This window comes from Schistocerca gregaria, chromosome X, assembly GCF_023897955.1.
Source record: "Schistocerca gregaria isolate iqSchGreg1 chromosome X, iqSchGreg1.2, whole genome shotgun sequence".
Taxonomy (NCBI): Eukaryota; Metazoa; Arthropoda; class Insecta; order Orthoptera; family Acrididae; genus Schistocerca; species Schistocerca gregaria.
In genome coordinates, this window is record NC_064931.1 from 793,686,882 (window position 1) to 793,701,250 (window position 14,369).

A 14,369-nucleotide genomic window follows, 5' to 3' on the forward strand; every position below is an offset into this window, starting at 1 on the left:
ATATGTATTCAACTTTATTTTAATGATGTTCAGACTGTCTACTGCAGGATTTGTATTGTTAGTAGTGTCAGTGTCGTGACTTGCCACTGGCACCAGTGCTAGTTTGATGCCATAGGACTGAAACACGAACATTACTGTGCATTGACATTGCAGACAGTCAACATGGCTCTGGACAATGTATGTCTTACTCATAAATCTGTTTTATCAAAACAAAATCAACAGAACTGCTACTCTTTATGCATATCAACACATTAAAGGAATATGGAAAGGTCCTCTTTCCACACTGGAGTTGAAGAAAATGATTCAGAAGTTCAAATGAACTGGCAATTTGGGGATTGCATCAGAGATAGGTCAGTGGCCAATTGCACCACAAATTTTTGAAATATGTAGTGCTGCAGTGGCTGAGAATGTTGGATGGAATATGTGATCTTCAAGCAATGCACAAGCTGTGTCATGACAGCTCAAGATACCATGGTACACCATTCAGCAATTGCTGCAATTATGAAATGTAATTTTTAGTGCATTTCCAGGCAATCACTGATGCAGATGGTCTGCAAATTGAGCAACATTTGTAGTCTGGAATGTAAACATGGTATACAATTAACAAATGTTACACCCTCATGTGGAAATTAAAATGTGTTTCTTTCAATGATTCATTCATTGCTTGTCTTCTGCATGTCCTTACAAATGTTTCCACAAAGTTTTATTGTTCTACAATCAATTCATGAGTGCCTTCTTGAGTAGTGAAAATTTAATTATAACCATGCTGCACATCTCTTTAGGAACTTTCGTATACCATAAGTAAAGTAACTTTTATAAAAATGAAACATGAACTTGTTATGGAAAAAGGCAGCTAATATTATGTAGGGCCTACATAATGTAATAGGTAGAGTTACTTACTTTTATTAAGTTGTTAATTCCATCACTTTCCTTTTCATTTTACAAGCAAAGGTTTTTACAATATTTATTAGATAGTTTGTTTCAGAATAACCACAACCAGTAACATAAACAGTAGCCCCTATTTCAAAACATTCCTTCAATATCAGTTGCTCTTCTTGACATCTAGCCATTCTCTTCTAGTATTACTCTGCAGCAAAGCTTTCAAACTTTTTCCTCATGTTGAAACCCTTGTAATATACACAGTATCATGAGATACCGTTTCACTAATATTAATAAATACATTCTACTGTAACAAATGATATTTTAAAGAAATTTTAATTTTTACATTTCATTTCTGTGTATAGTATAATTATAAATTCAACACCTTTTCACTGATATAAATTTTTCGGTGCTGTTATGAATTCAATGATGCATGAGGGCTTGATGCACATTACAGATCTGTCTTCTATTAATTTGGATGGAGGAGAAATTCAAAAGCATTTCCTTATCTAACTTTCTCGATATTTCACATTTGACTCTTTGTATATCAGTCACAGAAAATACACTTTCCCATGAATGTGTTGTGGAAAACTGCAGCAAAGTGAATTGTGCACTTTTTTGCTTATGCAGCGTAATCTTGCTGAACAAAAATCTAGAAGTTGCATAAATAGAATTTTTGGTACTTAAATTTAGAGTGCAGTTGTTTTTCAGGTTGGAAATTTCATCCTCTTCAACAGGCTGAAGCTCACATCTGCTGGTAATAGTGAAGTATTTGTAATCTGGCCCCTCTGGTTTATAGCTAGTGTTGAGAAATATCCATGAAGTCTGTCTGTCAATTGCACTTAGTGGTCACAAATCAGTAGCCACATTTTGTTACTAACTTTTCATTTACCTGTCTATGGAAACATTTAAAAATTGGATTATATGTTTTTCTCAAACTTACATTGATTTTTATCTTCTAAGGTTGAAATTATGTTTGTGATGATGAGGATATTTGCACCCTTACCTTATGGGCTAGCATTTGTCTTTTTGAATAATTAAGATAAATCAGGAAGAAAAGCTGGCTTTATGCTGCAGAGCCCATCTTTTAATGCAACCACAAACATAGTTTTGTTTTGTTGCTCAGACAACTACATCATTAATTCTTAAATTTATGCACATGGCTAAATATTCTCCCTCTTGATAGTCAGCAGACTTTTGTATAAAGAAGGAGGTTACAGTGCTGTGTTCCTAGCTCATCACATATATGAGTGAATGGTCTTGACCTGAGAGGTCTGCACTTACTTTAATTTATCATTTTACCAGTCATGCCCAAACCTGGTTTCCAATCCTTCCCAATAAGTTTTGCTACAAGCACTTTCCTATGTAGAAAGCAGTGCATAATAATTAAGTTTTTGTTTTTGTTGCTTCACCAGTGTCATGAATCTTTTACAGAATCTGTCACTGATGGGGCACTATCTGTGCATATGCCAATGCAATTCTTCCATGACAAACTCATTGTCTCCATGTATCCATTTATTACTTTAAAAAAAGCCTTTGACTCTGATCATTTAAGAAATTTCCTTGCAACAGATATAATGTTCTATTATGTTTCATTCATTAATGAGACAAATAAAAGAAGCAAACTGAGCTAGGCCACATACATTGTTAGATTCATACAGCTGAATTGCTAATATTAAATTTAAATGATGGAAGACCAAGGATGGAATAATGACAATATTATAAAAAGCGTAGATTGCTACTACCATATACACTCCTGGAAATGGAAAAAAGAACACATTGACAACGGTGTGTCAGACCCACCATACTTGCTCCGGACACTGCGAGAGGGCTGTACAAGCAATGATCACACACACAGCACAGTGGACACACCAGGAACCGCGGTGTTGGCCGTCGAATGGCGCTAGCTACACAGCATTTGTGCACCGCCGCCGTCAGTGTCAGTCAGTTTGCCGTGGCATACGGAGCTCCATCGCAGTCTTTAACACTGGTAGCATGCCGCGACAGCATGGACGTGAACCGTATGTGCAGTTGACGGACTTTGAGCGAGGGCGTATAGTGGGCATGCGGGAGGCCGGGTGGACATACCGCCGAATTGCTCAACACGTGGGGCGTGAGGTCTCCACAGTACATCGATGTTGTCGCCAGTGGTCGGCGGAAGGTGCACGTGCCCGTCGACCTGGGACCGGACCACAGCGACGCACGGATGCACGCCAAGACCGCAGGATCCTACGCAGTGCCGTAGGGGACCGCACCGCCACTTCCCAGCAAAATTAGGGACACCGTTGCTCCTGGGGTATCGGCGAGGACCATTCGCAACCGTCTCCATGAAGCTGGGCTATGGTCCCGCACACCGTTAGGCCGTCTTCTGCTCACGCCCCAACATCGTGCAGCCTGCCTCCAGTGGCGTCGCGACAGGCGTGAATGGAGGGACGAATGGAGACGTGTCGTCTTCAGTGATGAGAGTCGCTTCTGCCTTGGTGCCAATGATGGTCGTATACGTGTTTGGCGCCGTGCAGGTGAGCGCCACAATCAGGACTGCATACAACCGAGGCACACAGGACCAACACCCGGCATCATGGTGTGGGGAGCGATCTCCTACACTGGCCGTACACCTCTGGTGATCGTCGAGGGGACACTGAATAGTGCACGGTACATCCAAACCGTCATCGAACCCATCGTTCTACCATTCCTAGACCGGCAAGGGAACTTGCTGTTCCAACAGGACAATGCAGGTCCGCATGTTTCCCGTGCCACCCAACGTGCTCTAGAAGGTGTAAGTCAACTACCCTGGCCAGCAAGACCTCCGGATCTGTCCCCCGTTGAGCATGTTTGGGACTGGATGAAGCGTCGTCTCACGCGGTCTGCACGTCCAGCACGAACGCTGGTCCAACTGAGGCGCCAGGTGGAAATGGCATGGCAAGCCGTTCCACAGGACTACATCCAGCATCTCTACAATCGTTTCCATGGGAGAATAGCAGCCTGCATTGCTGCAAAAGGTGGATATACACTGTATTAGTGCCGACATTGTGCATGCTCTGTTGCCTTTGTCTATGTGCCTGTGGTTCTGTCAGTGTGATCATGTGATGTGTCTGACCCCAGGAATGTGTCAATAAAGTTTCCCCTTCCTGGGAAAATGAATTCACGGTGTTCTTATTTCAATTTCCAGGAGTGTATTTGAGATGTTGAGTTGCAGACAGGAACAACAAAAAGACTACTAAGCTTTCACCCAGAAGGTCTTCTTCTGAATTAGACAACATACACACACACATTCACACAAATGCTGCTCACACACACATGACCAATGTTCCTGGCTACTGAGCCAGACTAGGAGCAGCTGTGCATGATGGGAGTAGCAATCTGGTTGATGGGCGTAAGGAGGAGGATAGGGCAGGGAGGGGGAGTGAGAGTAGGATACTGGTGAGTGATTGTAAAGTGCTATTTGAGGGAGTAGACATGGATGAGGTGGAAAGAGGGTAGTGCAGCTAGGTGTAGTGAGAAGGCTAGCTGGTGGATGGGGGAGTGGTAAAGAAGAGAAGTAAAAAGACTGGTGCACTTGTGGAATAGAAGACTGTGGAGTGGGAACAGGGAAGCTATGGTGTTTGAAGGACAATGACTAACAAGGCTCAGGCCAGGAGGGTCATAGGAATGTAGGATAAATTGTAGTGGGAGTTCAAAGAGTTCCCACCTGTGTGATTCAGAAAAGTTGGTGTTGGTAGGAAGGATCCAGCTGGCGTAAATTGTGAAGCAGTAATTAAAATGAAGAACATTGTGATGGGCAGCATGCTCAGCAACTGGGTGCTCCAAATATTACTTGGTCACAGTTTGACAGAAGCTATTCATGTGGACATACAGCTTGTTGGTTGTCATTCCCAGACAGAATGAAGCACTGTGGTTGCAGATTAGCATGTACATCACATGATTGGTTTCACGTGAAGCCCTGCCTTTGATGGGATAGCTGAGGCTTGTTCCACCAGCTTGAGTTGTAACAGAGTGATCAATGTTTTCAAATATACCCTGAATCCATCCCACGACTGTGTTATCAGCCATTCGAATTACATTCCCCATCACTCAGAGCCTACTCAGAGCCAGAGCCAGAGCCCACTCAATGCCAAACATTGTTTTCATAATAGCACAGCCTGCTAGAATGATGGCTTTCTCTGTAATGTATTTTTTGCAATAATGTCAGCTACAAGACAACTACCTTCTTGATTTTCATTGGAGGTCTTAAATTTCTTAGTACACATAAAACTTTGCTGATTCTTCTGTCTTAGAATTTCATTGAAACAGTCAAAACTTTTTCCTTGTAAATGTTTGTGTTTTTTCTGGAATATGATGGAGCAATTTATTTGGTACCATGCCTGCACTGTAAAGTTTTTCTCCCCATATTTCAAACTGTGCCATAGGACATCCTTCATTTCCAAATCATTTGAACCCCGTTTTTTAATATTCTTCATTGCACAGACCCACTTTTGTGTTCTTGCTACTGCATGATGGTGCTGAAGAAACAGAGGCTTGAGGTGCACTATTTGGTTGTTGTTCTGTATCTACTGTAGTTTCAGACACATTGCTTTACTATTTTTCTGCAGCTGATATTTGATACACATCTTCCTGACAACAAATTTATCCATTTCTGGTGACTCTGTAAATTATACCTGTTTGAAAAAAGTACAATAATGACACATGACAAAAACAAAACAAAGAAACAGACTGGAGGAAAAGTGTACAACCCCCACTATCACTGCTTGAAGAGCTTGTTAAGACATGGGCTGACAGAGGGCACCAGTGTATATCAACATAAGAGAGACATCTAGTGTTGTAATTGGAAGTTATGTGCCCAAAATAGTGGAAATTAACATACCAATCACTCATTTAATACATGATCTATGGTTAAAATGAATGTACAGGAGGATATTTTGCATTATTTTATCATAAGTTTTTCATTTGTTTTTCATTCTGCATTTATTAATCTCACATCACCCTTGATTCTACTACTTGACACTCCAGGGTGAAAGATTACCCAGTTTGGAAAGCTCTGCTCTAGAGGTATATGAGTTAAAGTAAAATCTGGAGGTGGTCAGTAATTTTCTTGGCCCAATAGTAAATACAAGTATTTGAAAATAAAGTTTGTAGAAAAATCTTTGGTCCATATTATGATAATGAATTGCAAAGCTGCAAGAAAAGATGTAACACAGAAATCCACATGATGGCACAACAACCAACAATAATGAACATAATAAATTCCATAAGACTTGAGTGGGCAGATCATATGGTGAGAATGAAATCATTAGATAACAAATTAGGGGCCTTTGACTCTGTAAATCTCAGAATCCTCTTGAGTAAATTAGAGCATTATGGTGTCACTAGCAATGCTGTGAAATGGTTGGAGTCTTACGTAACTAACAGGAAACAAAGAGCGTTGTTGTGAAATAGCTGTGGAGTAAGCAGTCAGTGTTTATCTGACTGGGAGTTAGTTACAAGTGATGTTCCTCAAGGTTCCATCTTGGGCCCATTGCTTTTTCTTGTGTACTTTAATGACCTCTCATTTGTTACACTAACAGATGCTAAGTTTGTTTTGTTTGCAGATGATACAAACATTGCAATAAGTAGCAAGTCAAGTACAGATCTAAAATGACTGATAATCAAATTTTCACTGGCATTAATAAATGTTTTAAAACTAATTCACTGTCATAACTTTTGAAAAGACCCCCTATATGCAGTTCAGAACCTGTAAGAGATTCCTTCTGGCATGTGTATAACATAGGAAGACATGCAGGTCGAAGAGGTTGACTGTGTTGACTTTCTGGGATTACAACTCAGTAATAAATTCAGTTGGAAAGGGCATGCCACAGAATTGCTGAAGCTCCTAAGCAAGTTTGTATTTGCAGTGAGAATAATGTCAGATGTATGATATATAAATATAAAAAACTTCCATACTTTCATTCAGTTACGTCATGTGGGATCATATTCTGAGCAGAATTTTTTAGCGTGGAAAAGTATGTAATAAGAATCATTTGTTGTGTAAATTCAAGAACATCATGAAGAAACCTGTTCAATGAACATTTTATTCTAACCATTGCTTTTCAGTATATTTATTCCTTAGTGTAATTTGTCGGAAGCAATATGTCTCTGTTTCCAACCAATAGCCCAATACTACGAAAAAGAACAATCTACATAAAGACCTAAAATCACTTACCTTGTTCCAAAAAGGCGTGCATTATTCAGGAACACACATTTTAAATAAATTTCCAGCAACCATTGAAAACTTACTTCCAGATAAAGCGCAGTTTAAACAGAGTTTGAAAGGCTATTTGATAGGTAACTCCTTCCACTCTATAGACAAATATCCTAACAGGGACTATTAGACCAGCTTTAGTAAAAATGTCTGTTACATTTCAATTTTGACAGAACATGGTCACAACAGTCAAGATTAGGTACTCTGTGTATGACAAATTTCGTAAAAGTGCATAACTATGTTTCATTCTGACACTGTATTATTGTTAATATTGGCAGTTCCAGTTTTTAATAATGTATCCACATATTTCGACAATCTCCTGACAAATGATCACTGTTGTGAGTATTATATTCAAATGTTTTATGGTTTTTATGTTATACTCTCTGACTTGTTCCACATCCATGTGAATCATCTCATTTTTTGGGGTTATTGAATGAAAACTGAATCTAACCTAATGTAAGACCACCTGGTTTCAAGAATATTTATGGAGAAATCATTTGGTAAGAGACCAAGTGGGAGATCGAGGAGTACATGGCTAAATGAAATTACACAAAAAAAATTGCAACAGGATGGGCATAAATAATTGGCAGGAAGTAGCAAAAGAATGACACATTTGGAGGCAGCATGGGAGATCAGCACAGAAGCTTCAAGTCCCTTAGAAGCTAAGAAAAGAAGAAAAAGAAAGAGAAAACTAATTTATACTCTTTAATACAAGTTCTTTTAAGAGCAATAATTTTACACAGATGGTGTTTTAGTTGCATTAAACTGATTGAGAAATATTCTTCTAAGGTTGGTGAAGCAAATATCTACTTGACTCATAGGAATATCTAAGAAACATTCACCTTACACTTTTATGTAAAATTGTAGTCTTAGTGGCTTTTGACAGATCTTACTTCATTAACAAACACTACTGTTGAAATGCACATAATTACTAATTATTGATTTAGTGACACGTAAATAATCAGAAATCCCAAAACCTCTTATCTAAATTAAATTTATGACCATAATATTTAAGCTTACAAGTATATTTTGACTTACATCTTCTATGCATGACTTCTTTAGTGGGAAGCAGATGTAGAAAACTACCCCAATTGTCACATATGTAACTATGACAAGGACATAGGCAACTGACAAATCACGACCCTGAAAAAATAAAATTTAAGAAAATTGGGTTATAAGTAACAAATCAGATTTATATATGGATGTGAAAACTGATTTCTTTTCCTGTTTTCACACAGCATGTGCTGCTATATGCATTTTCATTATTTCTCACTAATTCTAAATATGTGTTGCCAAGATCTTAATAATGCTTACACCAATTAATTTTCATTAGTAGAGTATCTATTACACATAATCTTTTGTTTTTTGTGGGATAGAGTTATAATGACTACCAACTTACACAAAAAAATTACCAGTTATTCTCACTGACAGCCTAATCACAAATTTGTTTACAACCCACCTATCTGTACACAATAATTAATAATTTCATGTAAAGATCTTTGGAAGAGCACAGGTAACACCATTTCTTTCACCTTACAACTCTTTTATAAACTGAAATTTGAATTTTTGTTTTGAAGGTGTGTATCATATTTCACTGTATAAAAATTAATACTGAAGCAGCTACAACAGATCACACAATAACATAAAAGACTTAAAAACAATTACTACCAACTGTCCACCACCAAATATTGATTATCAATACTTTACAAAAAATGAAGTATGTACAAAGTGTACAACAGCTTCATACACTATCTGGTCAATTGTATGTCTATTAGTGGACATTAACATTGGGTGTACGCACCCTTCATCTTTATGATAGCATGAACTCTTCTGGGGACACTTTCAGTGTGGTTTCTATATGTTTGTGGAGGAACAGCAGCCCTTTCTTCATCAAGAGCCAAAACCAGATTAGGTAATGATGTAGGATGCTGAGGTCTAATGCAGTATTGATATTCTAACACATCCCAAATTTATTCCACTGAGTTCAAGTTAAAACTATGGGCATGCCAGTCCATTTCAGGAATGTTATTGCCAATAAACCATTGTGTCACATATACTGCTTTATGAAAGGATGCATTGTCATGCTGATCATCTCAGAACTGTTCCTCTACTCTAAGCAGTACACAACAATATGTTGTTTTGCTACTGACTTTTAATCACCTCTGGGCAGTTTCCAGTAATTGTACATGTTGCCATCACATTAACAAACTGAAAAATGAGTGTTTGTTAGTGTTGTGTGCCACAACACAGCTGGTGACTCCAGAGTGAACTTGCATATGTTCCATCATTCAGACTGTGACAACCTGCATGTGAATTTCAGAACTTGGCTGATGCTTTCGGTTGGTGAACTTTTCAGTGAACTGCAGACTTGATATGTTGAATGGCCACTGGCATTTTTTCCTTTCCAGTCACCTCTCTTGCTGCTGTTATGCACCAGCTGATGGCTCACCACATGGAAAGTCAAAAGAATACAAAAGGTCTCCTGGTCAGAGTACTGCTGCAGCCAATGGTAAATCATTTGCCATTCTTGCTGTATGAGGAAAAGTCAGAAGACTGCATTTTTGTACTAAAAGCAGTTGCAACAGCACTTTACAGCTCTCAAGGTAAAAGAAAATGATACTACTAGATCCCTTTACTTATCATGGCTTATGCAAGAAACTTATCAGTTGTTGCACATTTTGACCCTTCTGATGGAAACTGATAAGCTGAATTTTGACAAAATTTGTTCCTCACCGAGTGCTCATTTCAAAATACATCATCATATGATTTTTGGTCACCTCAAGTTTTACCAGTGTCACAATCAACTGAGTCAGTCATACTGAGCTTGGTCGACTGAATTCCAGGGCCTAAGTCATCGATGCAAGTTTCTTATGCCTACCACTGAATAATCTTATACAGAGGGCATGATGAGAGACATGATCATATGTGCAGCACACCAATAAAGAGTTTCAGTTACAGGTGTTACAGTTTGATGGCCCCACATTGAATGAAGTGTTGCATTTAGCATAGACCTATGAAGTCACACAAGTGGCAGGCTGCTGCTTAGATTCCTTGGTGAGCATTGCCAGGGTAAACAGTGAACCTGGACTTGTGGCAGATTTGGCACCCAGTGGTGACAATGCAGCAGTACACAAGCAACAGTATGCACATCCTGCCACATGTAAACAGTGGGTCGCATGCCACTCCAGCTAATGACAACCTTACCTGTACTGCCCGGCCTTTCTCAGAAGCATGCTAGAGATAACAGCCCACTTTAATGAGCAGATTGTACTAAATGTTCATGACAGGGCCACATTGCATCTGTTTGTCAAGTGGCCATTCCTGTATCATGATCACAAGATGAAATGGGCATTAATGTTATATGTCAAACAATAGGAAATCCAGGATGGAATAATGACAATATTGAGAAAAGGATAGATTGCTATTCACCAGGCACAACTGTCTGTCTGTGACTCAACATTTCCACTTAATGTTATATGTTCTGCACTATCCACTCAAGGGGGTTCCTTCAATAAGCTACTGTTTGTGGCTGGCAGGATGGTCAACTTTCAAGTTGATACAGGTGTTGCCCCAAATCTCATTAGCTTTCAAATATATTTACAGTTAGGGGAACCAACAGTAACTAAATTAGTTCAACTGTTTGGTCAGTTACAGCAAGCAATGCATTTCATTGAAAAGTAAGTTTACCATGGAAGCCATTTACAAAAACATGACCAGGACATAACTTTCTTAGTCATAAACACTACCTATACCAAGAATCTCTTAGGTTTGGATGCAGTCATGTCTTTTGGATTTTCCATCAATGACACAGTCAAGCTTGTCTCTGAGAATGTTCCTTATCAACAACTGCATGTGTTCTGCACTGAATTCCCCAACACTTTTTCTTCTGGACTGGGAAATGTGAAGAGTTCCAAAGCTGATAGTTTGCTGAAATCTATGGCATGACCTCAATTTTTTCCTCTTAGGGCTGTTACACTTGCACTCTGTGGCAAGGTCAAGGATGAATTAGACAGCAGGAATAGGGAGTGATAGAACTTATACTGTTGAGTGGGTTACTGTCTTGGTTATGATCAGGAAATCATCTGGTAGACTCAGACTTTGCAGAGACTTCAAGATCATGGTGAATGCTAGAACCAGTGTGGACAGATACACCATTCCAAAGCATGAGGAGCTGTATGCAAAACTCATGGGTGGGCAATTTTTCTGTAAAATTGACCTCACGGAGGCATACTTACAGCTCCCACTACACAAATGTTCAAAGAAGATATCAGTGATTAACACACCACATGGTTTATACAAAGATAAGCAGTTGGTTTTTGGAACCTTCAGTGGCCTGGCAATTTCCTAGAGGTTCCTGGCACAGCTGCTTCACAATGTGCCGGGTTTTATTAGCTACTTGGATGACATCATCATCACAGGAAGTTCCACCAAGCAGCATTTAGCAAACCTGAAGACACACTTTTCTTCTTTTGCGGGAGGCAGGATTAACTGCTTGACTGGGTTGTTCTTTGCACCACTGATATGTTTCAGTGCACTTTTCTCAAATCAAGAGATTGCTGGGACTGTGTAGATAAAAAAATTATGGAAGCAGGAATGTGTACTATGAAAATAAACACATTACAATTAATTTATTTTGACAGTTCAATGAAGGTTTTTACTGGAGGGGCAAACACACACACAACACATTTTGGAAAATAGGTGTTCCAAGAATTTATATCCTTGAGTAAAACATTTCTCAATCAGGTTTCTGAACTGTGCCTTGTAGGAATAACATTGCAAACATAAAATTGAAATCTCAATGTTAGGTTGGTACCCATCCATGCGCATGGGATCATTGTTTCAATGCACCAACATGTGAATTTACAAACTGTTCAGCATATTTGTTAATCTGATTAATTATTACTGTTAACAACCTATCATCAAAAACAAATATGAGAATATCAAGTGGACTCTTGTGGCTGGTGTGAAACTCTAAATATACTTTGTACAGCCTACCAAATGTTGTCAACTGTTGGCCTGAGTGCAGTTCATCAAGCACACAGCTTAGTGCCACTAGGCAGTTCAAACTCAGTTTGTTCAGCACAGTTGAATAGTCAAAGTACCACTTCAGCAAAGATGAATTTTTTCAGCCTTAATTGGCATACTGAGGCCATATCGTCCCTCACAAATGTACATTACCAACGTGAAAACATGTCAAAGTGATTACACCCATGCCATGGGAGGTGAACCTCAAACAGCTCCATGTTTTTTGGGAAAAATTACATATTGAAGAAAATTCAGTCCAGACGCATATCATATAGCTTATCCATTACATCACTCATGTTAGAATGCATTGGTTTTCATGTGATTGGCCATGCACAAAAAAACATTCACGGAACTCAAACAGTGTCTACTCTCACCATCTTATCCACTGACTTTCCAATCTAGGAAGCAGTTAGTGGTTTCAACAGACATGTTGAACTATGGGGTGGTAGCTGTCCCAACTCACTGAGAGACTGATGGTTCAGAGCATCACATCACGTACACTTCAAAAGCCCTCATCTCTGCACAAATTAAACACTCTAAGATTGAGAAAGAAGCGCTGTTAATTCTATTGATTTTGAAGAAATTTTGTCTTCTTTATGACACCAAGTTCTACATGACAATGGACCATAAGCCATTGATCTCCTTGTTCAACACAACAGCTCATGTACCAGATTATACTGCTCTTTGGCTCCAGCACTTGGCATTGTTCCTCTCAGGACGTACCTATGAAAACCATTTCAGAAGCACATCTCAACTCACAAAAGTGAACACTTTTTTGCCTGCCCCTGGGGCCAGACTAGAAGTTTGGTCAAGAGGAAATTCTTTGTTTCTGCCAGGATGACGAGGCTCGGTGAGCTGTGGACAATTTTACCATAATGAGAGCTCACATCACCACCATCACAGAGGTTGACACCATTCTCAAACAAGTTCACACCTTCATCTTGCACAGGTGGACAGAACCTCTTTGCCACCACTATGGGCTGTGACACCACTTGCTCCTTTCAGCCAGAGACCACAATGCACTGTATGTAGTGAATCCAACAGCCTTATGACAACAGATCCTACATTTTCTGCATGAGGGACATTTTGGTGCTTTCAGGACCAAACTGTTTGCTCAGTTCCATGCTTATTGGCTAGGCATTGACTGGGAAATAGAGAGCCTAGTCCGTCAGTGGAACAAATGTGTACCACAGACATTGGTGACCAAAAGTGGACTACAGTTTTAGGAGGAGGTCTTTGAGAATTTCTGCATGAAACTGGAGTGAAGCACATCTGTTCATCTTTTCATCCCAAATCAAATGGAGAGGCAGAGAGGATTGTCAGGAAATTCAAACAGCATATTAAGAAGTAAGTCTAAGATGCTTCCATGGAAGACACCCTAACTTTTTTTTTTTTTTTTTTTTTTTTAGCACAAGAGCTCATCAGAGCTATTTCGTAGACATCAACCCCATTCTCTTCTGCATCTACTCTTGCTTGCAGCCAAACCCCCAGTTCCTCCCACCACCCCAAAGTTCCAGTCTGGCATGTGGGTGTGTGCCTGGGTGTTTGGCTGACAAGATTGGTTGTTCCCAGCCACCATTCATCAGCAATGAGAGCATAGAATTTTTAGGCTTGATACCGAAGACTGGACTGTCACCTGACCCCAGAACCTGCTCTGGTTACACACCTGTACCCTCAATCTTTTTCTTCCCAATCCTTCCATCCTACCCCATTTTCGCATCCTTCAGAGAAAGAAGAGTTCATCCTCGAACCCCCTCCCTCCATCCTCCTCCACCTGCCCCCTCTCATTCCACTGTTAGTTGTTCCATGCTGTTGCAGCCACAGGGGGCAAGACCAGCCTTGCCACTGGCTTCCCCACCATGGGGCAGACTGACATTTTGCATCAGGTTACCACAGCTGCATATGCTCCTGGAGTGTGCACCAGAGGAGCAGTCGCCTCTCTGGACCCCAGTCATCATGACATTGCCTCCAGTGTATGCCATTTCATCCATGTTGCCACTGCTGTCCAACTGATGTAGTCCCCTATGGTAGGCCACTTCCAGCCTTATGTTCAGGTGCCTGCTGACCAGGGACACCTGGAGCCTCTGCCACCAGAGGGGCTGCAGAAACAATGGTGGCCACAGGTGGCCATAGAGCAAGCAACAAGCATTTCTACTCTATGTATGACCACTAACACCCAAGATTGCAAACATTTGAAAAAATACAATACCAAAATTATCTTCTCACCACC

The 14,369-nt window shown here is 39.9% G+C and overlaps 1 protein-coding gene across 1 annotated transcript in view; it reads right to left on the bottom strand.

Moving 5' to 3' along the window:
• LOC126299466 (sodium-coupled neutral amino acid transporter 9-like) overlaps positions 1-14,369 on the bottom strand; it is a 276,856-nt gene that overhangs the window by 25,497 nt on the left and 236,990 nt on the right. Inside the window, exon 10 of the mRNA XM_049991386.1 lies at positions 8,153-8,257. Coding sequence (XP_049847343.1) covers positions 8,153-8,257 — 105 coding nt within the window. The remainder of the gene's footprint in view (positions 1-8,152; positions 8,258-14,369) is intronic.